Source organism: Mixophyes fleayi, chromosome 3 (assembly GCF_038048845.1).
Source record: "Mixophyes fleayi isolate aMixFle1 chromosome 3, aMixFle1.hap1, whole genome shotgun sequence".
Classification (NCBI taxonomy): Eukaryota; Metazoa; Chordata; class Amphibia; order Anura; family Limnodynastidae; genus Mixophyes; species Mixophyes fleayi.
The window spans coordinates 19,480,279-19,505,373 of NC_134404.1; the positions used below are offsets into that span (position 1 = coordinate 19,480,279).

Genomic DNA, 25,095 nt, shown 5'->3' on the forward strand with positions numbered 1-25,095 from the left:
TCGCGTTTAGAACGTTAAACTGAGGACCTGTCGTCGGCTTCTCTGATGTCGTTTTATTGCTTTGCTACATACTCCGCCCTCCTGTTGGCTCAGGCAAGGACATTAAATCCAGCGCACGCTTTATGTACTATCTCCTGGACCGGCTGCCTCCAGAGCAGGAGGGCTGTGAGATGTAGAGGAAGCTGGGCCCAAGAGCTAGCTCTCTACGCTGACTCCCCTTCCCAAACGCAGGCAGAGTGTAACGCATAAACCGTGCTCTAGAATTATTCCTCTCTCCCAGGTGAACAGGGTCACTGGGGAAATCTATATTTTTACATGGTGCACAAGGCCATAGGTAGTAAATTAGTAACCGGTCCTCCTTCGTTTCTCCTAGAATGCTGCTAAAGAGGTTTGTTTTATTCTTCTAGAACGTAGGGCAATGAGGGACAGGTTTTACATGGCTTAGTTGTCTTATTATATCGTGTCAATAGCATTGTACACCCAATATAAAATGCGCCAAAGCGTCCATTGAAAGAGGTCGGCAGATCTCTGATTGCTGCCGCCGTGGAGGTGATGTAGAAATCTGCCCATCACGTACAGCTAAAAGTCCCAGGAATACCTTGCAATATACACAAAATACACCCTGTACAATTCCTGATACTACGTCCTGCTAGAGCAGCGGTCAGGGAACAGGGGTAAATTACCCCAAATAGGGTAAAAATGAAATTCCTGGGGGTAATACTGCTGATTCACATGCTGTCAGTTGGATTGTAGACCCCTTTAAATGTGAAACTGCTGTTGTACCAGAAGAGCCTCAAGGGTTGGCAGAGGCACTTCTTGAGCTTCGATGTAATAATGAAGCACGTATTGCATTTGAAAACAAAGCAGATCTGTCATATTTTTGGATGTCAACAGCTGCAAAGGCATCAAAATTGCACACGAGGAGGCAGTCAAAAAGTTGCTGCCTTGTGCAACAACCTACCTTTGCGAACAAGGATTTTCCACTCTAACGGACAGAAAAACAAAGCAGAGAAATCGATTGGCCGCTGAAGACTGTATCCAAATTGCTCTGACATCAAAATGCCCCAATATTGATGCTCTCGTATCAAAAATGAAGCAACATCATTTCTCCAAAACCTGAAGTTTTGAAGTTGAAGCTTTCAAAGAAATTTTGAATAGATTCAATAAAATTTTGAATTCCAATAATTAATAATATATGATTTCCTCCCTTTCAAATCAAGGGGGTAACGTCGGCGTATCGAAATATATTTGAGAGTAAAAACGTTCCCTGACCCCTGGGCTAGAAAGACCCCAGCATGGTTGGTAAACCCTGCTGTATACAATTTGGGGGGGGGGGGAATTTGTCATCCCGCTGCCTTTCAGAAATGATATAACAGCGACAATCATTTAATTTAATTATCATTGTGCTAATGACTGTGCAGGCTGACGAGCGCCCCGGCGTAGCGCAGAGCACGGCCTGTGGATGACTCTGTAAGGAGAATTGATCTATATCCTCGGTCGGCTTCCGTGTTGTCATGACAACCAGTCTGCTCGCTAAGTGAATTCCTGCCATGCTTCACCTAGCTCATTATCTGCTCTTTACTATAATCGTTTTTGTCTGTCTGATTCCGAGGAAGAAAATGAATTGGTTTGCTTAAGATATATATCATTTTTTTTCATTTTCGATTTGAATAAAATTATTATTATTATTATTATTATTATTATTATTATTTTTATTTGTAATAATGTTGTTCTATTTTTAAACACCTTTATTATTATTTTTTTGCTGAAAATCAGCATCACTAACTGTGTAAGTTCAGAAGTAGGTTGACACATATCCATTAGAGGTTTATATGTAGCTGTTTTATTGTTTATTTTGTATTTATTTCTTTTGAATGGTTACTACTTCTCTCCCAACGGTCTTTTGCTTTTCTCTATAAGGCGACCCCTAGTTATTTAGTATTCTCACGAATTAAAGGACCATCTAGAACACAAGTTTCCTCCCTTCCTTGTACTGCAGCTGAATGCAGCCTATTGTTCTGTTATCGGTCATTGCAGGCTAACTGCAGTGCTGATCGATAAATAGGATTACTGCTAGGATAATGTCTCCCAGCAGGATCACCATTTAATGTGAAATATCTTCCATTCTGAGAAGCTCCTGAAATATTCATGGATATATCTGCAAATCCTATTAGCAGTTCTGTTTTATAAGTTATGTGCCCGGTTCAGTGGTCCTCAAACTGAGGTGGTGTTTAGACTGGCCGAGCGTGAGCCAAGCTGAGCGAACGCCAGGACCAAGAAGGGACGTAAAGTGAGAGCTCGCTGCTGCAAAGTTGTCTTGCACAGACAGGGCCGCCAAGAGAAATTTCGGGCCCCGGTACAGCAACTTCTAAGGGCCCTTGCAGAGGTGCCGAGGGGGGCATGGCAACTCTAGGTTGGTGGCTCCTTCCTTAACACAAGCAGGCCTGGGCCCCGTTACTTTGTACCTGCCCCCCCCCCCCTCTCTCGGCACCCCTGTGTACAGACACACTAAACAAAGATACCCGTTTAGTAAATCAAAGAGAGAAATGTTAAGAAGATGACATTTTGTGTGACATTAATAAAAGGAAAGTGCCCTATATTAAAAAGTATAGCCCCTCCCCCCCCCAAAAGTCTTCCCTATTAACAATGTTTGAATGTTGCTTGCTGCACACTGCCCACCTTCCCAAAGCTGCTGACCGATCCCTAAACAAAGAACAAGTTGTGTAGTAGTCTCCTTATATCTGTTTGAGCTGTAGGCAAATTAGCGACGTTCTTTTAATTCCCCAAGATCTGTTCCAATGATTCATCATCATCACCATTTATTTATATAGCGCCACTAATTCCGCAGCGCTGTACAGAGAACTCACTCACATCAGTCGCTGCCCCATTGGAGCTTACAGTCTAAATTCCCTAACACACACTCACACACACACACAGAGACACACTAGTGTCAATTTGTCAGCAGTCAATTAACCTACCAGTATGTTTTTGGAGTGTGGGAGGAAACCGGAGCATCCGGAGGAAACCCACGGGGAGAACATACAAACTCCACACAGATAAGGCCATGGTTGGGAATTGAACTCATGACCACAGTGCTGTAAGGCAGAAGTGCTAACCACTGAGCCACTGTGCAATTGTTTCCTAGTCATCCCCCTGTTGGTTGGGCAGCTTGTCTTGTGTGCAGTCATTGAACTGGTTAGCCCTCGGCGTTACATAAAGCAGCCCCTCTTCCTGGGATCACTAGCCGAGCACAGGGAGCCGCTGGTGCCCACACTGTGTGCAGTCATTGAACTGGTTAGCCCTCGGCGTTACATTAAGCAGGCCCCTCTTCCCCGGGATCACTAGCCGAGCACAGGGAGCTGCTGGTGCCCACACTGTGTGAGGTCATTGAACTGGTTAGCCCCCGGTGTTACATTAAGCAGCCCCTCTTCCCCGGGATCACTAGCCGAGCACAGGGAGCTGCTGGTGCCCACACTGTGTGCAGTCATTGAACTGGTTAGCCCCCGGCGTTACATAAAGCAGCCCCTCTTCCTGGGATCACTAGCCCAGCACAGGGAGCCGCTGGTGCCAACACTGTGTGCAGTCATTGAACTGGTTAGCCCCCGGCGTTACATAAAGCAGCCCCTCTTCCTGGGATCACTAGCCCAGCACAGGGAGCTGCTGGTGCCCACACTGTGTGAGGTCATTGAACTGGTTAGCCCTCAGGGTTACATAAAGCAGCCCCTCTTCCTGGGATCACTAGCCGAGCACAGGGAGCTGCTGGTGCCCACACTGTGTGAGGTCATTGAACTGGTTAGCCCTCAGGGTTCCATAAAGCAGCCCCTCTTCCTGGGATCACTAGCCCAGCACAGGGACCTGCTGGTACCCACACTGTGTGCAGTCATTGAACTGGTTAGCCCCCAGCGTTACATAAAGCAGCCCCTCTTCCTGGGATCACTAGCCGAGCACAGGGAGCTGCTGGTGCCCACACTGTGTGCAGTCATTGAACTGGTTAGCCCTCAGCGTTACATAAAGCAGCCCCTCTTCCTGGGATCACTAGCCGAGCACAGGGAGCTGCTGGTGCCCACACTGTGTGAGGTCATTGAACTGGTTAGCCCTCAGGGTTACATAAAGCAGCCCCTCTTCCTGGGATCACTAGCCCAGCACAAGGAGCCGCTGGTACCCACACTGTGTGCAGTCATTGAACTGGTTAGCCCCCGGCGTTACATAAAGCAGCCCCTCTTCCCGGGATCACTAGCCCAGCACAGGGAGCCGCTGGTACCCACACTGTGTGCAGTCATTGAACTGGTTAGCCCCCGGCGTTACATAAAGCAGCCCCTCTTCCCGGGATCACTAGCCCAGCACAGGGAGCCGCTGGTACCCACACTGTGTGCAGTCATTGAACTGGTTAGCCCCCGGCGTTACATAAAGCAGCCCCTCTTCCCGGGATCACTAGCCCAGCACAGGGAGCCGCTGGTACCCACACTGTGTGCAGTCATTGAACTGGTTAGCCCCCGGCGTTACATAAAGCAGCCCCTCTTCCCGGGATCACTAGCCCAGCACAGGGAGCCGCTGGTACCCACACTGTGTGCAGTCATTGAACTGGTTAGCCCCCGGCATTACATAAAGCAGCCCCTCTTCCCGGGATCACTAGCCCAGCACAGGGAGCCGCTGGTACCCACACTGTGTGAGGTCATTGAACTGGTTAGCCCCCGGCGTTACATAAAGCAGCCCCTCTTCCTGGGATCACTAGCCCAGCACAGGGAGCCGCTGGTACCCACACTGTGTGCAGTCATTGAACTGGTTAGCCCCCGGCGTTACATAAAGCAGCCCCTCTTCCCTGGGATCACTAGCCGAGCACAGGGAGCTGCTGGTAGTTAGAGCTCCACTGATGTGTAACACGAGAAGCTTGTGGTCGATCCCCGGTGTATGTCCTGGCAATTAGCAGGAGCTGGAAACCCAGCCGCCTGGCAGTAATACACGTTTACCTGCCTGTGATTCATTACATGCACCAATTCTCTGTCATCTGTCTGATGAGCATGAACCCAGTCTACCCCTGTTCTGCAGCCATCAGGCAATTAGCTGCTTTTTCTAGAAGTTCACCGGCTCTAGTCCATTTGCTGCATTTCTGTTTATTTGCACTTGTACTGTTTATATTCAAGTTTTGTTTTCTGTTTTTTACACCTTGTTTCCAGGGCCGGTCCTATAGTTGGCTACCTTAGGCTAGCTCACTGGGCTACCTGCAATCTTTTTCCCCTTTAAAATGCTCCTTATAGGCAGCTGAGCCCAGTTTTTATTAACATGTGGCCTTACTATACTTGTCAACAACAATGTTTTATTTAAATCGAGTTTTTGTTTTCTTCCAAAATGTTTATAAAGTGATGGTTCCAGCATCATTTCTTTATCTGATGTCATCTCGGACAAAAAACAATCGAACGCCGATGGGATACCCCAAAAATATACAGAAGTGATCTAGCGCTCCCTGTGTGTATATATAGATGATTATTGTGGATAGAGTGACATATTTATACTGTACTATATAGTAATATAGATAGATATTAATAGAGATATAGTAATCTGTATGTTGTTTCCACGCTTCAATCTCTGATCAAGGCCACAATCCCCCGCAAAAAAATAAAAGAAGCATCTAAGGCGCACTGTGACCTTTAAAAAGAAATGATCTTATGGCAAGTTACAGAGAGACTTTAAAGAGACATGATCAGCAATGTTGTATGATTACTGGGGGTGTCCGATTGATGTTTTAAAGATGTATTTGACTAGGATCTGAGCACAGTGTTTATGTTCATTCTTCTCCTCCTGCTTCTCCGTTATGTACCCACTTTGGGATGGGCGGGGATAAAATATCCTGTAGCCAATCAGATGACCTGAATGTTGAGCGTTGTGATTTTTGGGAGGCAGTGAGCTGTCCACTTGTGTGATTGTGTTAGTGAGGACAGGGCTGCATGTGACAGGGGCAGTGACATGATGTGAGGAGGGGAATGGAGGCAGCAGGAAGCCACAGACTGAGAGTTATATAGTGGAAGGAGCAGGGTCCCCAGCAGCACAGAGTATATCAGGAGATGAGTGATGTGTTAGTGAGGACAGGGCTGCATGTGACAGGGGCAGTGACATGATGTGAGGAGGGGAATGGAGGTAGCAGAAGGTCACAGACTGAGAGTTATATAGTGGAAGGAGCAGGGTCCCCCAGCAGCACAGAGTATATCAGGAGATGAGTGATGTGTTAGTGAGGACAGGGGTGCATGTGACAGGGGCAGTGACATGATGTGAGGAGGGGAATGGAGGCAGCAGGAAGTCACACACAGTTATGTAGTGGAAGGAGCAGGGTCCCCAGCAGCACAGAGTATATCAGGAGATGAGTGATGTGTTAGTGAGAACAGGGCTGCATGTGACAGGGGCAGTGACATGATGTGAGGAGGGGAAAGGAGACAGCAGGAAGACACAGACTGAGAGTTATATAGTGGAAGGAGCAGGGTCCCCCAGCAGCACAGAGTATATCAGGAGATGAGTGATGTGTTAGTGAGGACAGGGGTGCATGTGACAGGGGCAGTGACATGATGTGAGGAGGGGAATGGAGGCAGCAGGAAGTCACACACAGTTATGTAGTGGAAGGAGCAGGGTCCCCAGCAGCACAGAGTATATCAGGAGATGAGTGATGTGTTAGTGAGGACAGGGCTGCATGTGACAGGGGCAGTGACATGATGTGAGGAGGGGAATGGAGGCAGCAGGAAGCCACAGACTGAGAGTTATATAGTGGAAGGAGCAGGGTCCCCAGCAGCACAGAGTATATCAGGAGATGAGTGATGTGTCAGTGAGGACAGGGCTGCATGTGACAGGGGTAGTGACATGATGTGAGGAGGGGAATGGAGGCAGCAGGAAGCCACAGACTGAGAGTTATATAGTGGAAGGAGCAGGGTCCCCAGCAGCACAGAGTATATCAGGAGATGAGGGATGTGTCAGTGAGGACAGGGCTGTATGTGACAGGGGTAGTGACATGATGTGAGGAGGGGAATGGAGGCAGCAGGAAGCCACAGACTGAGAGTTATATAGTGGAAGGAGCAGGGTCCCCAGCAGCACAGAGTATATCAGGAGATGAGGGATGTGTCAGTGAGGACAGGGCTGCATGTGACAGGGACAGTGACATGATGTGAGGAGGGGAATGGAGGCAGCAGGAAGCCACAGACTGAGAGTTATATAGTGGAAGGAGCAGGGTCCCCAGCAGCACAGAGTACATCAGGAGATGAGTGATGTGTCAGTGAGGACAGGGGTGCATGTGACAGGGGCAGTGACATGATGTGAGGAGGGGAATGGAGACAGCAGGAAGCCACAGACTGAGAGTTATATAGTGGAAGGAGCAGGGTCCCCAGCAGCACAGAGTATATCAGGAGATGAGGGATTTGTCAGTGAGGACAGGGCTGTATGTGACAGGGGTAGTGACATGATGTGAGGAGGGGAATGGAGGCAGCAGGAAGCCACAGACTGAGAGTTATATAGTGGAAGGAGCAGGGTCCCCAGCAGCACAGAGTATATCAGGAGATGAGTGATGTGTTAGTGAGGACAGGGCTGCATGTGACAGGAGCAGTGACATGATGTGCTGAGGGGAATGGAGGCAGCAGGAAGCCACAGACTGAGAGTTATATAGTGGAAGGAGCAGGGTCCCCAGCAGCACAGAGTATATCAGGAGATGAGTGATGTGTTAGTGAGGACAGGGCTGCATGTGACAGGAGCAGTGACATGATGTGCTGAGGGGAATGGAGGCAGCAGGAAGCCACAGACTCAGAGTTATTCCATTAACCTTTTATAGATTTCCAAACAGGCCATGTTTCCTGTATAAAATTGGATTTGTTGTGCTTATGTTCTATCAGATGATATAGATCAGATGCTCCCTTCTCTGGAGCAAACAAGAGATTATTCCCCTCTGTCCTGCATCACTCTGCTCGCCATGGGAAGCGGGTTGATATATTATGGCAGACAACACTGTGTGGGCAGCTTTCTGTACGTAATCCTCATTGAGGACGGCAATAGTTCTAATTGGTGACGCAGGTAACACTGACACAAAGTGACTTGCATTACTCACGCGGTGACCAGACCTCTTTAGTGCTCACTTGACTTGAAAATAACTTGAATTAAATAACATTCAGTTGCAGGGCGCCGTAGCTTTATGCTGCCTGAACTGTGGAGGGACATGTGGTTCTGTAAAGGGCTGCTTGTACCACACAGCAGTGCTGAGAAGCATCGTGGTACAAGACGTGAGGATTGTCAGTCTGCTCTGCCTATGTATAATTACCTCCCCATACGTTCTCCCTGGGGCCTCTCGTGATGCGATTGCAGCGCAGTGTTGACTTTCTCAAATACAGGGGTCCGGTGGGGGCAGCTCCCCCCCCCCCTCCCCCAAGCTGAGAGATCTGGACATTAAAGGTTTAAAAGTGTAATAAATATTAAAAACATCACCCTGAAGGGCTGAATCCAGAGTATTCTGTTCAGTGCAACCCTGTGCAAAGGATGATTGATTGCTTAAGGTTTTAACATTGTCCTTTGTTATATCCTATATGAATTAGAGGGCTGTCATTATGCAAATAAATCTGAGTGCACACCTATACAGTTTTATTTCAGATGCCCTTTCTGTAACGAGTTCACCAATAATTGAAAGTCCCGATGAACATACTGATTCCTGTGTACACACCTACACGATTTACAGTCAGATCTGTGATCTTCATCTCTCATAACCATCTGCTGAAATGATGGTGACTGTGTACACTGTATAGATATCTGCCTACAGTGCTGGTGGTGGTGAGTGCGTACACACTGCCACATTTGTCCGACATTGCTCCACCGCTGATGGTGATTTTTTAGGAAGTTTATAAAACCAAATGAACAGATGCGATGTGTGTTTGTTTGATAACACATGATTGTGGGAGCGTTCGCACTCTATCAATATCTGACCTAACAGTCATGTAACCTGCACAATACTTGCAGAGATGTGTGAGAAGCTCCCTTCTGAGCAAGTGGCATAAGGAGCACATGGCAATCTCTCCACACCCTCCAAACTAATGTTCATGTCTTTTTTGTTTATTGCAGCAATGAGAAGCGTCGGCGAGAGCAAGAAAACAAATACCTAGAGGAGCTGGCTGAGCTGCTCTCTGCAAATATCGGGGATATAGACAACTTCAGCGTCAAACCGGACAAATGCAAGATCCTAATCAAGAGGATGGACCAGATTCAGCAGCTGAAGAAGAAAAAGCAGGGTAAGAGAGAGAGGGCATCAAATATTCCACCAAATAGGATGATTGAGCGCTTGTCGTCTGCACCCTGTGGAGGTGGCCATTTTGTTGGATGAACCAATGCTCTTGGTAATGCAGCCTATCCCATCCCTAGGAACAGGCTCAGCCCACAGCACGGTCCCCACCCAAGTAGAACAGACTTTACAGTATCACGGCACATGCTGGATTTGTGACTTGTGCGTGGTGTTATTGGTCACCCGTAGATAAAGCTTGTACGTTCATTTTTACCCCAGCATCTGTGTTTATATTGTCTTAGCAGCTTGTTGACATCAGAGGCTGGCCCAGATTTGTCATAGTGCTAACTGATTGCAAATGGGCTGAAGATCTCTGCAAATGTGAGATCTTGTAAATTGTGTATGTATTCATCTTGTAACGTGATCACTGCTAGGTCTAAATAGTCTTCATGGTTTGTTGGTTGCTTCGTATTTAAAGTGTAATGGTCTCGTCTGCATGTCTGAGTGCACCCAGTTTTAATTTGAGGTGGGATAGAGCAATACCTGTCTTATTGGATTGTTCACAGCAGCACAGACTATTTCAGGAGATTACTATGCTGATCTTGTGGGAGGCAGTTATTTGTCCGTTTGTGTGATTATAGTAGTGAGCAAGTAACAGGGGCAGTGACATAATGTGAGGAGGGGAATGGAGGCAGCAGGAAGTCACAGACTGAGAGTTATATAGTAGAAGGAGCAGGGTCCCCAGCAGCACAGAGTATATCAGGAGACGAGTGATGTGTTAGTGAGGACAGGGCTGCATGTGACAGGGGCAGTGACATGATGTGAGGAGGGGAATGGAGGCAGCAGGAAACCACAGACTGAGAGTTATTTAGTGGAAGGAGCAGGGTCCCCAGCAGCACAGAGTATATCAGGAGATGAGTGATGTGTTAATGAGGACAGGGCTGCATGTGACAGGGGCAGTGACATGACGCGAGCAGGGGAATGGAGGCAGCTGGAAGCCACAGACTGAGAGTTATATAGTGGAAGGAGCAGGGCCCCCAGCAGCACAGAGTAATGATGTGAGAATCCTGTCACACTTGTGCAGTGTGTAGTGTGACACACCTCTATATGAAACAAAGTTTATATATCCAACTTAATTTGTTACTTTGTATTTTTTTTCCCCTCCACAAGCATTCAGTAAAGCATGAGTTGATAAATTTTTCTGCACTGCAAACGTTATTTCAACTTTGTTATATTTATCGGCCATGCAGTCTGGTTCCTCTAGCGGTGCACTCCCCCTGGTGTTATAGTTACCCTGAAAAAAAGCAAGAAATCTGTAAGATGTACATTACTTTGAAGATAAATTGTTCCTTTTAATATGCAACCTGGCGTAATCAGAATATTGTGGTCCAGGTTGAACCGCTGATAGTTCAGCCTGGACGTTTATCAGCGGTATCAGGGCCGTAAGGGCTGCGCTGAGCACTACGTCTCGGGATAGACTTGGCTCGTGGCTCAGTACAGTTGCAGTGCGCGGAGCTGGCCCGATCCACCAGGAAGTATTAAATTACTGACGGGGTAGTCTGGAAGTGCACGATCCTGGGCCCGTTCTGTGCGCTGTTTGCTTTTCCTCTCCCTCCATGAGCTTATGTTTGCTGCCAGACTGGATTATTTTATTAATGAGAAGCAGTGAGGGCGAGATGATGTTTTGTATACAAGGGGAATGTTTTCCAGAAATGTGCGCTGAGTATCGGGCCTATAAAAAATCTGTTAGGAAGTCGCCACAGCTGGTCCTTTCCTGGCTGCCGTCCACCCTCCCGAAAAAATGTATTTGCTCTTAGTTTATTAACATCAGATCTGGCAAGATTGCCGTGGTTTAACCTTCTAATGCATCTGTGCCTGGCTGTGTGAGGGCTGCTCTTAATGTCACCAAGTGCTGCGCCTCTCCTGTGCTCATTCTGGGGGGGTCAGAGAAGATTACAGGACTACCTCAGATCAGGCCGTTGTTTGCACCAAACTGTTTAATTCAATTTCCAATTGTTATCTGTTGCATTTCTGTGTAACTATTTGCGGCAATTTATCCTTCTCGTCCCAGCAGTGAAAAAGCACAAAACTTAATTGTACTTTCATCTAATGACCCCATCTGATTTCTTGGGCTCTACTTACTAAGTAGAGCAGATCCGCACCTGCGACAGAAACACCCCTGTTATGCCAGAGATAGGACTTCTGTTTGTGGCGATAGCAGGATATATTGAATGAAAAGAAGAGTTATTTACATAAAGCATTTTGTCAAATCGGAAGAGCAGCAGAATGATTTGGTTTATTCCCCATGATGCTATAGTGAGACCTTCTTGCACTATGCAGGACTATACAGTATGCAATACATGGTTTGTTTTTCCCAACCCCACCCCTTGGGTACAATTGGCTGGTGTCACAACTTGGATTGATCTATGGGAAATCAATTCACATTGATCAGCTGTCCATCTTCCAAGCCAAATTTCCCTTGGCCAGAATGCAATTCATGTAAGTGCGAATCTGAATGTAACTCCTTTTATTTTATCCTGCTTTGCTTGTTATGTCAATCTATTAATTGTTGTTCGGGGTTTTTTTTTTATCTGAATGCCCTGTATTTTTGTATATTAAATCTATAATTTAATATGTTGCATCCTTGATACTCTAACGAGTCCATTAGCCTGTTAAGAAGAATATAGCTCGGCCAAGTTAACCCTTTGAATGTCGGTTGTGCGATTTGTGGATACGTTTGATTAACAAGCTGTGTGTGCTTGCATTTGTGTAACCGTCTGGAGTTGTGAAGAGTTAACCCTGTGCTTGCTGGTGTGGGTCTTGCTAGTCTGTGGATAGCTAGAAGCCTTGTGTGCCAGCGTGGGACAGTATATTGGGGTCCTATTGCCCGTAATCAATAGGTGGTGGCAAATCTGAAGTGTCTGGGGGTGTGAGAGAGCTGTCTATGGAGGCGATTCAGTAGGTCTATAACCTGTGTGATAGGTAGAGAGAGACTGCGGGCTGAAATCGTGTGTGACCTCATACAGCGAACACCCCAAAGTTATGGCAGCTGGGAGCATATCCGTGACAAATTCCCATAGATTGTAAGCCTGCGAGCAGCGGCCTTCTCACCTCTTTGTCTATTTTACCCAGTTTGTTTATTAGTTTACTATGTTTGTCCCCGATTCTAAAGCGCTACGGAATATGTTGGCGCTATGTAAATAGATGATGATGATGATCTGTAAGTTGTTATGCAAATACTGTTCCGGTGTTAGAATGGTTAATTACAGTAGTGACAGAAAAACACTGTATTGTACATTGATTAAACAGCACAGTAATGCTCAGGCTGCTATAGACCAACATAAAAGAGCTAATTTTACTTATGAATCTTGTTCCATCCTGAGTTGACCGGAGAGGCGCCTTGTTACTCTGTGCTGCTGTTAACGTTTACAGGCTCGAAGCTGCTGGGCTTAAACACTCTGTGCTGCTGGTAAGGCCTTGATTCGTGCGTGCCCTGTTTTGAACTTGAGATTTCCAAAACAACGTTGTACAATTACAATAAGATATTTGTATTTCCCTCCTGTACCCAGTACAGTGCATTGTACAATATCCTTACTGTCACTCAGTATGATATAATGTTACAGTAACAAGGATCGGAGGAGTAATACTCAGTGTCACTTGGTGCATTCTCTGTGCTCAGTACTGATGTAAGGGGTTACTGCAGTGGATCCCAAACTTTCTCAGTTCAAGGCACCCTTAGGGTCTCCATAATTTTTTCAAGGCGCCCCTAAGCCAAAATAATTAGCAAGTAGTCCCCTCCCTTTCTTTCCTCCGGCCCTGGCCCTGGCACCCCTGTGAGATCGCTGAGGCACCCCAGGGAGCAGCGGCACACAGTTTGGGAACCACTGGGTTACTGCACTGCGAGAGACTGTAGTTCAATATGAAGGATTTGTCTAATATAACGGCAATAAAAAAAACTTTGCTGGAATCATTTTCAGATACACAAGAGACTGATGAGCTGCTTATTCCCGGTGCAAACACGATATTAGTTTGCTTTCTTCACGCTCCGTTTTGTTTTGTTCTTTTGTCTCTACCCAATATTTTATTTAGTTATTTCACATTGCAGGTCCCTTGTTTGTGTTTTTTTATCATGTATAAAAAGCAGAAGGCATTGCAAAGATAATATTAAATAATAATAAAAAAACGTATATGTAGTAGTATGTATATACATCCTTCTCTGATAGATAGCTATAGGGCTGCCTGTCTATAAAGCACATTTAGTTTAATATTACATTGTCATCATACACTGGTACGGTAGAGTCTTATTTGGTTTGAATGTGGTTCTTGTTTGGTTGAATAAGTATCCAATGGTTCTGGATTGTGAGTCATGATCTGTTAACCCTTGTGTGTCTGGCCATCAACAACACTGCGCCGACATACATATCCTCACTTGTCTCAAAATATCTCCCAACTCAACACCTCCGTTCTGCACAAGATCTACGTCTCTCTTCCACTCTCATCACATCCTCCCATTCCCGGTTACAGGACTTTTTTCCCTCCCTTGCACAATAAGACTTTCCTCTAGTCTTCAAGCGTTCTCTGAAAACCCACCTCTTCAGGCAAGCTTATAATATCTACCACCCTCTTAATCTCCCTACTTTACCCTATTACCACCCTCTACACAGCTAACACAAGACAACAACCCTCTGAACAACATAGTTGTGTGACTGATCACACAGCCCACTAAATACTTTGTAACCTTTACATTCTAACTGGACAAATATTCAATATGATGTAGCACTTACCCTTGTGTATCAAACCATTGTCCAATAGACTGTAAGCTTGTGAGCAGGGCCCTCTTACCTCTCTGTCTGTATTACCCAGTATTGTATTATTACTGTTTGTTCCCAATTGTAAAGCGCTACAGAGTCTGCTGGCGCTATATAAATAAATGTTGATGATGACTGCCTTGTTTGGGAATTAGTGGTTCTGGGCATGAAAATGTCACTCGCTTGTATATATTTATCGACTATTTAAAGGGGTGTCGGTCATGTGACTTATCACGCTGATAGAATTCTGTGACTCATTTCTAATCTAATGTTACAGATTTATAGTGTGAATGTTTATGTACCGCATCTATTGCTGCTGACCACCCAGCTCCCCTGTTTGGGGGGGAGGCAGGGGATGGTCCGTTGGAGATTCTGTTCAGCAGCCTACATTTTAAAGGGATAGAAGTGCAGGTAGCCCAGCGACTCAGCCCAAGGTAGCCCACTAGGGAGGAAGACTAGAAGATTATTGTCGTCCAGGATACTGCAGAAAGTGCTGGGAAATCGGGTCTTTCTGTTGCTATTCTTCCACCATCAATGGGCACGGATTATCCAGGATTCATTTGTACTAGCAACAAGCTCCCTTTCTGCATGGTGTTGTATAGCAACCTGCAGATTACGACGGGGCTGGGAACGGGCCCAAAATATGGGAGCATTGCATTGTTCCCCCCAATAAAGAGTCAGCTGCGAGATCTCCTCTTCCTATTACATCAGCTGCTCTTAATCTTCAAAGAAACTCCCTTTGTATTGTTTTGTTTTTTCATTCACTTTTTTTTTTTTGGCAATCCTGGCTCTGTCCTGCTACTGTACAATCCCTAGGACTGTTTATCTGTGAGCCGGGGAGGACGATGTCAGCGGTTACTGTTATTTAATGCTTTTAGGGAGAGAGGGCCAGCGCTGGGTGGCTTCCAGCGCGGAGTAATGTACAGTTGGCAGAGACGTCGCTCGCATGGATGTGGCAGGATCCTGACGTTTTCTTGCCAAGGCAGGGAACAGGAGCCAGGGGTTGTGGGGGGGTGATTTCCAGGCCTCCCAGGACTTGCCAGAGTTTGCTCTTTGAGGTAGTGGCTGTTCTTCTGCAGATCCAGCTGAGCGCTCCCGTCTGCCAGCCAGCAAAGCGAGACAAGTGCTTGTACCCCCTCCGCCAGAGGTGACTGTAGAAAGGGGCAGCCTGGATGGGGGGCATCGGATGTCCTCTCCGAAATATAAATGCACATTGGAAATTGGTGCACATGAAACAGGTGCTGTAATTTACAGCCCCCAATCAGACTTTTTTAGTGACATCAGGATCTGAATTACAGCAGCTTTTAGCTGTGCACCAGCTCCCTCTGATCCTCAATGAGTATTGATCACGGTACAATATAATCACCCAGACACATAGTTGCACTGTTCGTAATCTGCACTGACAGAATGTAACAGGCTGCAATCAGCTCGTATCCGTGTTCTCATTTCTCTCTGTCTTCACCAATCCATAGGCTGCCATGTTACCCAAACTGGTATTGGGTTTCCCCTGTGGCGTGAAGCCTTTCCAGCTGAATAAAGCCACTTTTCTCCCTGGAAAGTCACTATTGTTTTCCCAATATTAACCAATTTACAGTAGAATTTGACATTCTCTATAAAAGCTATATACAGAATTGACACTTTTTATTTTATTGCGTATCACCTTGGCTTTGTAAGTTAATATTATAAAAAGAGTAAATAAAATCCCAAGATGACATTATAATGATGTTACGTATGATAGTAATTGTAGAGAGCTATATAACCCGCCCAGCAGCCATTTGTACCTGGAAATCCTGTTCTAGTGTTATCTAGTGTATGAGGCGGATCTTGTTCCTGGTAGTTGAGGTGCGAATAGGACATTTGCTGCTGTAGCCTGTTTGGCGTCATCTGTTCCCATAGACAATAAGCAGACAGTGAAATGGGATGATAGTCTAAGCCAGTGGTTCCCAAATCCAGTCCTCACCCCCCTGTAACGTTTCTGGTTTTGAGGATATCCATGTTTGTGGCACAGGGCTAAAATCAGAATGTTTGAGGCACTAACGATGTGTTCAGGCATGGAGATCCGTAAGACCTGGACTGAGGACTGGAACTGGGAAGCACTGGTATAAACCTTCCTCCCCGCAATGTGCTCCTGTATTGGAAACGATGATTAGTGGTAGTAGTAAGATTCTCTTGTTGTGTATACAGGGTGTACTTCTCAGGTTCTGCTGCTGTACATATGAGAGCGGCACAGTGCCACTTCTCTTGTGTATACAGGGTGTACTTCTCAGGTTCTGTTGTTGTACATATGAGAGCGGCACAGTGCCACTTCTCTTGTTGTGTATACAGGGTGTAATTCTCAGGTTCTGTTGCTGTACATATGAGAGCTGCACAGTGCCACTTCTCTTGTTGTGTATATAGGGTGTAATTCTCAGGTTCTGCTGCTGTACATATGAGAGCGGCACAGTGCCACTTCTCTTGTTGTGTATACAGGGTGTAATTCTCAGGTTCTGTTGTTGTACATATGAGAGCTGCACAGTGCCACTTCTCTTGTTGTGTATACATGGTGTAATTCTCAGGTTCTGTTGTTGTACATATGAGAGCTGCACAGTGCCACTTCTCTTGTTGTGTATACAGGGTGTAATTCTCAGGTTCTGCTGCTGCTGTACATATTAGAGGTGCACAGTGCCACTTCTCTTGTTGTGTATATAGGGTGTACTTCTCAGGTTCTGCTGCTGTACACATGAGAACTGCACAGTGCCACTTCTCTTGTTGTGTATACAGGGTGTAATTCTCAGGTTCTGCTGCTGCTGTACACATGAGATCTGCACAGTGCTACTTCTCTCTCCTAGGTGTCCTTAGCCTGACGACTGACCTGGGATTTCAGTAGTGGATACGTAGTTTCTGGAAAACCTGACTCCTGTGACCAGAACCCAGTTATAAAATCAAATAAAGAATATAACACTCCTAACGGCACCTGGTGCCCAGTTTATTTTACCTCTACCCCACCTGACGCTCTAAGTGGGGTCATTCTCACCCTTCGATCCCTTCATAAGAAGACTTGTGTCATAAAGATTCTCAAAACAGCCTCAAGGCCTCAGCAATGCCTTCTAAGGCACCCCCTGAGCTGCACCAGTGACCTTTCCGTATTATAAACGTGTCCAAGGGATGCGAAGTGTTGGCATGTGTATGTAGTCTACCCAGATCGTTGCATATCACATCTAGAGTGATCCTGCCCGGCCAACCAGTGTGCTCCTTAAATCTCAGCAACTATACAAGATGCCCTATACCCTAGCAGTAAAGAACAGGTTAATTATTTGGTCTCTGGAGCATAGTTACTGTGGCTTTGTTTCAATGCGATTTTGTTAATAATTAGAAAATGCGATTCTGGCTGAAGTCCAGAGTGGGCCCTTAACTCCACAGCTTCTAATTGGCTGAAGTACGCTTGCAGCAATCCCCTGTCTGTCTGCAGTAACACCCGGTCTGGGGTTCCTGCTCACACCCTTCTGCCGTTATCCCGCCCGTAGCAGCTCCTCTAAAAATAATCCAGTTGTTACAGGATGTTTTCATAGGAATCGGCAGCTTGCCACTGAGCCTGCGACCGTTCCAACAACAGGTCTATGTTTAAACTGTTTGTAAGGCATTCCCGCTGAGCCAATAATAGGTTCTGTATTAATTCCAGGCTTTAAATAAATCACAGGCAATCACAAGCCACCCAGCGCAGCCAAGATCCGCCATCCTATCTAGAGCGCGCTGGGCCAGTGAGCACATTATACTGGGTCATGTTACATAACACACACAGAGGCCCGATATATTTATAATCTCCGCTTCACAGGCCCAAGGCCCGGCCGGCTTCCTCTAACCACTATCTGACTGCACCTTGGCTGAGGATCCCTAGAAGTGTGAGCTTGTGTAAACTGGTGGGATCGTTGTGCAACGTGTGTTCGCTGCTAGGTGTGAACGGTAGTCTGCGTCTGCTGGATAGATCTTATTTAGAAAGCAAATAAAGTTACCCTGGGCTGCGGAGATGCATATCTATTGCTGTGTGTTTATTTGTCCAAATAATATTAAATTATTTATACGTTTACAATGAAAATGTTTTATTTAATAAGTTTAGTAAATGGACTTGTACCAGACTTACCTACAGCATGCCACCACCCACTTTGCAATAGTCCAGGAGGTCCCCCAATAATATAGGAGTCTCCCGGATATTCTGATTATTCTGTATTTTTTTTGTTGTTTTTTTTTACAATGAACTTGGTGCATTACACTCAACATTATAGAGACCAACACAATTAGCATGACCTTGCACGCAGCTTGAAGGGGCTGATTACAAGGGAGAGTAGATTGTGCTGATCTATACTAGAATTGCATATATATAAAATAAAGTATAGGAAACCAGATATATATACACAGTGATAAAAGATTTATTTCAATCAGTTAGAGCACATTTCAGGTGTCCTTTAGAGGGATATAAACACTATGGGTGAATAAGCTTTGAATTGTTTGCATAAAATATTCAACATTCTAAAAAAATAAAAACATTTATTTTCCATTTTTGTGTTTTTTATTGTAACAGACGAGAACCTTGTGCTTTGTCCTTTTTCGAATTCCTCTATGTAGATTTGAATTTGGAACTACATGAGGAAAGTCTCATTAGGTTACATCTTACAAGGTTTATGTTGTATCCGGTGGAGGAATTAACGCGTTGGACCATCACTTTAGATGGAAGCGAAAGTTTTTTTGTGTGTCCTTTTCAGAGTGTGTGATTAGGAGGCTTATTTATGAAGTCCTAAACCATGCGGAAACTTCTTTTTCCAACGTCCACAAATGACAACTGCGGAGTAAATACTCCGGGTCAGAGTTTTCATGGGATGAGTAAAGTTGGGATGACCGCAGCTGATTCATCCTGCTATGTATGTGGGGTATAACTAGGAACACTAGTGGCTTAATTCTGCGCAGTAAAACTTTATGCGCCAATCTGGATCAAGGAAAACATTTTGCGCAATGCTGACGATCCTACTCATCGTTCTTCACAAGCATTCCTCGCTGCTCCTTGCACACTCGTAGTGAAATTGCTCAAATGTGACGCTAGATAATGCTCTTTAGGCGTTTGACACTGATTCGATCCACAGAACAAACTTTTCTGACAAACATTTGACCTGCGGAATTGTATTCAAAGTGAGTAAAGTTTTGCGGCGTAGACGAAGTGTTTTCAGGGCTGACCATTATGTCTTTATTACAAAGTTCTGCTCTAACACAATGAGCACAACATGTAAGCACTCCAGCTGGTACATCTGTTCAGAAGGCTGTCAGTTGAGTTTTTGTGTTCAGTTGATGTTATTTGTTGTGTGAAATTATTTTAGCTGAACTTTGCGGACAATGGCTGCGGGAGTCTTTGTAGGCTTTGTTCCTGCGAAAATGGCTGTGTAGGATTTTGTTTTTGTTTTATAAACTAGAGAGAAAGTTCTGAAAAAAATTACACCCCCGACATAGTCAGGTTTACTTGGAAAGAGGGGACAGTGGTAAATTGGTTATCGAGCTCTTAGAAGTTAAATACAGAATTCACTGTCAAGTAGAAGAAAAACGGAAAAGCTTTGACCTTCGAAATTCAAATTATGTTTATCCTAAGGAAGGATAGCACAATTTGTGGTGAAACGCGTCATGCAGGCCCGAATCCTGCTCACTTCACTAGGAAGGTGAATATCCTGCCCTCTTGGGACACCTACCCGGAAATTCAAATAGAGGTGGCTAGTATGACTTAATTTCCTAGGGGGAAACGAATACCTTCTTTTTGATTTTATAAATGAGTGTTGTGATCTCTGCATCTAACTCATACCAGTAATTATCGTATTGATCTGGTCTCTTGTAAGAAGCATTCAGTTAATGAACTTGCCACCACCTACCAGGTAAATCATAGTGTGACTTCCCTATGGAGAATTCCTCTGAAGAAGTTGCCCTGTGTGGCAGCGAAATGCATTGGTTAAAAGGACCCTGTTTTGGACCTAGACCCTGTTGATCCCAGATCATTTCTTCATTCCCGTTAGACAAACCTGTTTGGGTGCATTGAAAGGATCTGGATGATATGAGAGCTAACCCCAGGTGGAGCAACAGAGGCTGCAAACTGCAAGTATTTGCTAATATATGCTCCCTTTGATCCTCAAGACTGTTTGTTTGGGTTCTCACACTTATAGGATTTGGGTAATAATTGTAAAAACTATGTGCCGGCGTTTCTTCCGTTGAAACAGACCCGTCTGACTTTGATTAATTGGCCCTGTCCCAAGTGTGTGAGATCAGAGTACGGCAGTGTGATTACACTACTGGACACTTCAAAATCGGCATCCATATTGTCATCTGTTTGCGGTGGGAAAACTAGATATAGATAGACACCGTGCCAAATCTTGTGTTTTTTTTTTTTAAAGTTCCCTCTTTATAATTCTCAGAATTCTAGGTCACATGTCTGAGGCATCCGCACCGAACAACGTTGGCACCAGTAAATTCTCCACATCCCGGAAAGCTTTGTATGATTACATCGGTCGCTATGACTGTATCGTAAATCAGATTGGACGTGGTAGCTCATTGGAATAAGATTTGATCTAGTATGGTGACAGGTGGGTGGTGGTCATCCTGTGATCTGGCTGCAGTTGGACATTCTGTGCAATCCGGACAACCAGATCAGTGCACATTGGCCATCCGCCTGTGTAGCCAGATGGCTCAGGTACTTGGTCATTGGGTGGTCCTTGCTGAACACTCAGATCGTACGACATAATGCCACAGCTACTACTGAGCTGATGGCATGGTCTGCAGCTCTTTGTCTAATTGGACGTTGGTAATGGATAGCCAGTTGACATAAGAACAGATATGTACCTGCTTCTCTGAGAATGACTCTCCAATATTGTCACACCAGTAATCTGTACCTTGCAGACATGTTCTGTCTCGAAAGAAACCTTTTGTTCTTTCTGTTGAGGACAGAAAATCGTCTTGTTACACCCCCCGCCCCCCTCATCCTCTACCTTCGCTTCCGAGAATCCACCATCCAGCAGTGACCGGTTATGTTCTTTGAAACACGATTATCCCTCGACTACCAATTTAACGACCGTAATTGTACACATCAACGCCTGCAAAATACAGAATTATGTTTCTTGTCCTCTCCATCCAGTGTAAGAGGCAGAAAGCTAATAATTTTGGCTGTTTATCGGCATACTTTACCCTGCAAAAGACGTGCACGACAGGCTGTGATTATGAACCTTATTGTAAGGACATGGCCTCAGTGCAAGGTGGTAAGACCTGTGGAAAGACAGATCTTACTCACAACTTGACCTCATCGTAACCTTCTGCTGAGCGATTGCTCGTAAGTGGTTCCGCACTGTTGTAAAAGTTTTTTAAGAGTAGCAACTTAAATAAATGAGAGTTCGTATCATCATTATGGAGATAGATGGGATTTTGAAGTCTACCTGACGAATACACTGAAAACCCACCTCTTCAGTCAAGGTTATGATATTCCTCAACCATCATCTTAATTTCCCTAGATTACCCTATTACCACCCTCTACACAGCTAACACAAGACAACAACCCTCTGACCAACATTGCTACACACACAGCCCACTCAGTACTTTTACCTTTGCGTTCTAGCCGGTCCAGTGTGCAATATGATGTAGCACATGCCCTTGTGTTTCCAACTCCCATTGTCCTATAGATTGTAAGCTTTCGAGCAGGGTTCTCTTACCTCTCTGTCTGTATGTATTACCCAGTATTGTCTTATTAATGTTTGTTCCCAATTGTAAAGCGCTACGGAATTTGCTGGCGCTGTATAAATAAATGTTGATGATGATGATGATGATGACATTTTTTGGTGCATTCACCTGAATTACAAGGATGAGTGCTATCGATTGTGCTTCAGTGATGTCTCTGTCCCAAAATCCTCATTTAACTCACATTTTTCCCATATTAGACTTGAATTGTTCTAAACAAAGACATTTGTTGCTACTGGCATATTTATATAATGTGTTGTCTTCTCATTACAAACATCAAATGAATGGTATTATGCAATGTTAAAGGAGTCTATACACTTTCCCATCCGCCAGCTACTAATAAGATTTACTATTATTATTATTTTGCATTACATTTTATGTTGCATCTCCTACAAAAATAAACCTATATTAAAATGTTTCTACTTTATTGACTTGTGAGCTGGAGATTTTAGCCAGTGACTCAGAAAGTAGTTTGGCCTCTTAAGTCTGTCCCTGCACCATTAGCTACAATAGGGAAGGACAGGCAGCAACAACCGTTACTGATGCTTTCTTGTAACATTGTTGCTGTGCTCATGAGTTTTAAGTGGTGTATTCCAGCCATAAGGCACTGGAAAAAAAAATAACGCTGATGTCATGCAGATTCATATCAAACCTTTTTTTTTTACAAAGATTAGATTATAAAATACTGTCATGTAATATAGCTAGTATTTTTTTTACATGGCATTTCAAATGAATTTAGTTTTAATGGCTTGAAACCACAAAACAGTGTCGATAAGGGGCTCGCTGTTCGAAACTGGGTCTGTTGTATTCAATCTCTCCCATGTGCTTATCCTTTTCCTGTCCAAACTGTGAACCATTGGCACGTTGCTGTATAAGATACATTTTGCTTTAAGCCAGCCAATCAGCTTTGAGGAGCCATGTGGTATAGAACACTGAGATTCCGGCCCTCCAGAATGCTGATAACATTCCTCCCTTGATGACTGTAACACACGTTCCTGTAACGAGACATCAACTACCCTTTAATTTACATGTGTCCTTATAACAGCAAGTTTACAGCCGGCCTGTAGCCTCTGGGGAAGCCGCTTCTGCCGAAAATACCCAAGGACCATATTATTAGACTTTGTGTCACGGGGTCACATAACATTGGTCTGACTGATACCCAGAAGTCCCTGCTTCTCGGATAAGTAGCTTCACCTGCTCGTCCCCATTGGCACAGGCCCCCCTCAGGAATTAATGACTGTTTACTCTTACGAGAATGAGGATCACCCCCCTTCTCATTAATCGTATCATGATAAGAGGCGGCTCCTGGGGGGGAAAGCCAATCTTGCGAACACTGATGTATTCATTGTTAAGATCGCTCATGAATGATGCATCTGGAGCCCACAATACTAAATGCAGTGCATTCACATGGACCAGCCCGGAGGTAGACCTTAAGTGGCAGATAGCCCTCGGAGAACAGATGAGAGAGCCGTTTTAATTGAAGTCAAAGTAATTGTGATGCTTTTACAGTACGGAGTCACGGTGTCTGCCAGGCTGTGGGAACTCTGCCTTTTTGTTGGATCCATGAGAAAACCTCAACGTGTCCTTTTAGAATGGACCATCTCAGGTGGCTCTCTCTCTACTTTCATGTCCTATCCGCTGTTCTGCTAGTTCAGTATATATCAGTTGTCCTATTCCATTTCCATGGTATATAGGATAAGCCCTAGGGCTAGATTTACTAAACTGCGGGTTTGAAAAAGTGGAGATGTTGCCTATGGCAACCAATCAGATTCTAGCTTTCATTTATTTAGTACATTCTACAAAATGACAGCAAGATGCTATAGGCAACATCTCCACTTTTTCAAACCAGCAGTTTAGTAAATATACCCCCTAGTGTCATTATTACGGATGACTCAGGAGATTTGTGTCCATATACAAGTATACAGGCTCACAGAATTCGGAGATGATCAAGAATAGCTGTGCTAAATGATAGTAGGGGTGGGTTATTCCTGAAGAAGTCCGAACTCGCCAGTTATCAGCAAAGATGGGAGAACGCGACTCTTGTACAGACATTTTGGTGTCTTGCAGGAGTTTTTACAGGGGTTTATAGAAAAAATTACTGATTCGAGTGAAAATGCCAATGACTGTAGCAGAAATTAAATGTTGCATCAGAGGAAAATTAGGAACTACAGTATATTTAAGAAACAGATGTGTGCATAAAATGTAGGCTATCCATGCCTATTGGATGACACAAGACGGAAGCTGTGCGAAAAGATTTAGCTTGTTGAACAAATTCATTATTTTAGTATCACGCAGGCTTTTAGATTTGTCTTGAAAATAACGAAAATTCGGAGGCTCGTACAGTGAGACAATGGGGCCTATTTATCACAATCCCTTGGCATGGCGCTGGCTGGGCCCCAGTGACGAAGTTGGCTAACGCCATCCCGAGATGGTTTTGCCTTTGGCCGCTTAATTGATTGGTCACAGTCAACGTTCCCCGTAGAGGTCTATGGGGATGGTGTTAAGTTCGGTCACTAATGTCGAAGAAATCTGGTTTCGCTGGCGTTAACCCTTTGTAGGGTAAGAAACAGCCGTGAAAGAGCCTATTTCCGGCATTTAGGAACAGAATTAACTGTTCAGTCGATCATGTTTGACTCCTAATTTTCTCGAAAGACCAGCTGTTGACAAAGATGTCCGTGAGACCTTTGAGAAGAGGAAGGGGGGCCGCATCCCATCACTGCACTGCATGACTCAGCATGTTTCAGTGTGGTGTCGTTGATCCCTACCAAAAGCAGGGATCTGTATTGTCAGAAGGGAGAATGTGCAATGCCTTTAAGTCTACGTTTTGGAGTAACAGAAGGACGAGGAATCATTAGTCCATTGTGGTTAATGCTTAGACCGGTTTATGTGGAGTTCAGCTGGCTGCAGGTCAATCAGGATAATATTCTGTTACTCCCTCGCTCGTTGCTTCATCCTCCAGAAATCTCCTTTATTGTTCTGATGTTTTCACCGCCATCAGTGGCGTAAGACGTTCTGTTTTGGTGTTTTGCGGCTTGGGGAGATAATCCCTCCACTACAAGGCTAAATTAAAATACTGTTTAGTGCCAGAGAAGCAAACAGCACAAAGCATCAAGGGAATTAAAGCAGGAGTCACAAGGAGCCCCTTTATGTCTGATCTCCTTGAGCGGATTAATGGACGGACTTGGTTTAAGCATTAGTACTTCTGACTTTGTGACTATGCGATTGTGTTCACGTCGTTTGACTCCTCTAATTGAGATAAAGCTTGGACCATTTGAAGGATAATGAGAGGGAGGAGGGAGCGGGGGCTGTAAAATATACACAAGTGAA

At 44.9% G+C, this 25,095-nt stretch overlaps 1 protein-coding gene across 4 annotated transcripts in view; it reads left to right on the top strand.

Moving 5' to 3' along the window:
- The window catches only part of NCOA1 (nuclear receptor coactivator 1), a 329,252-nt gene that overhangs the window by 230,529 nt on the left and 73,628 nt on the right, over window positions 1-25,095 (top strand). For all 4 annotated transcript variants that reach the window (XM_075201166.1, XM_075201167.1, XM_075201165.1 and 1 more), the window contains one exon: window positions 9,076-9,242. In XM_075201166.1, the coding sequence (XP_075057267.1) occupies window positions 9,076-9,242 (167 nt within the window). The remainder of the gene's footprint in view (window positions 1-9,075; window positions 9,243-25,095) is intronic.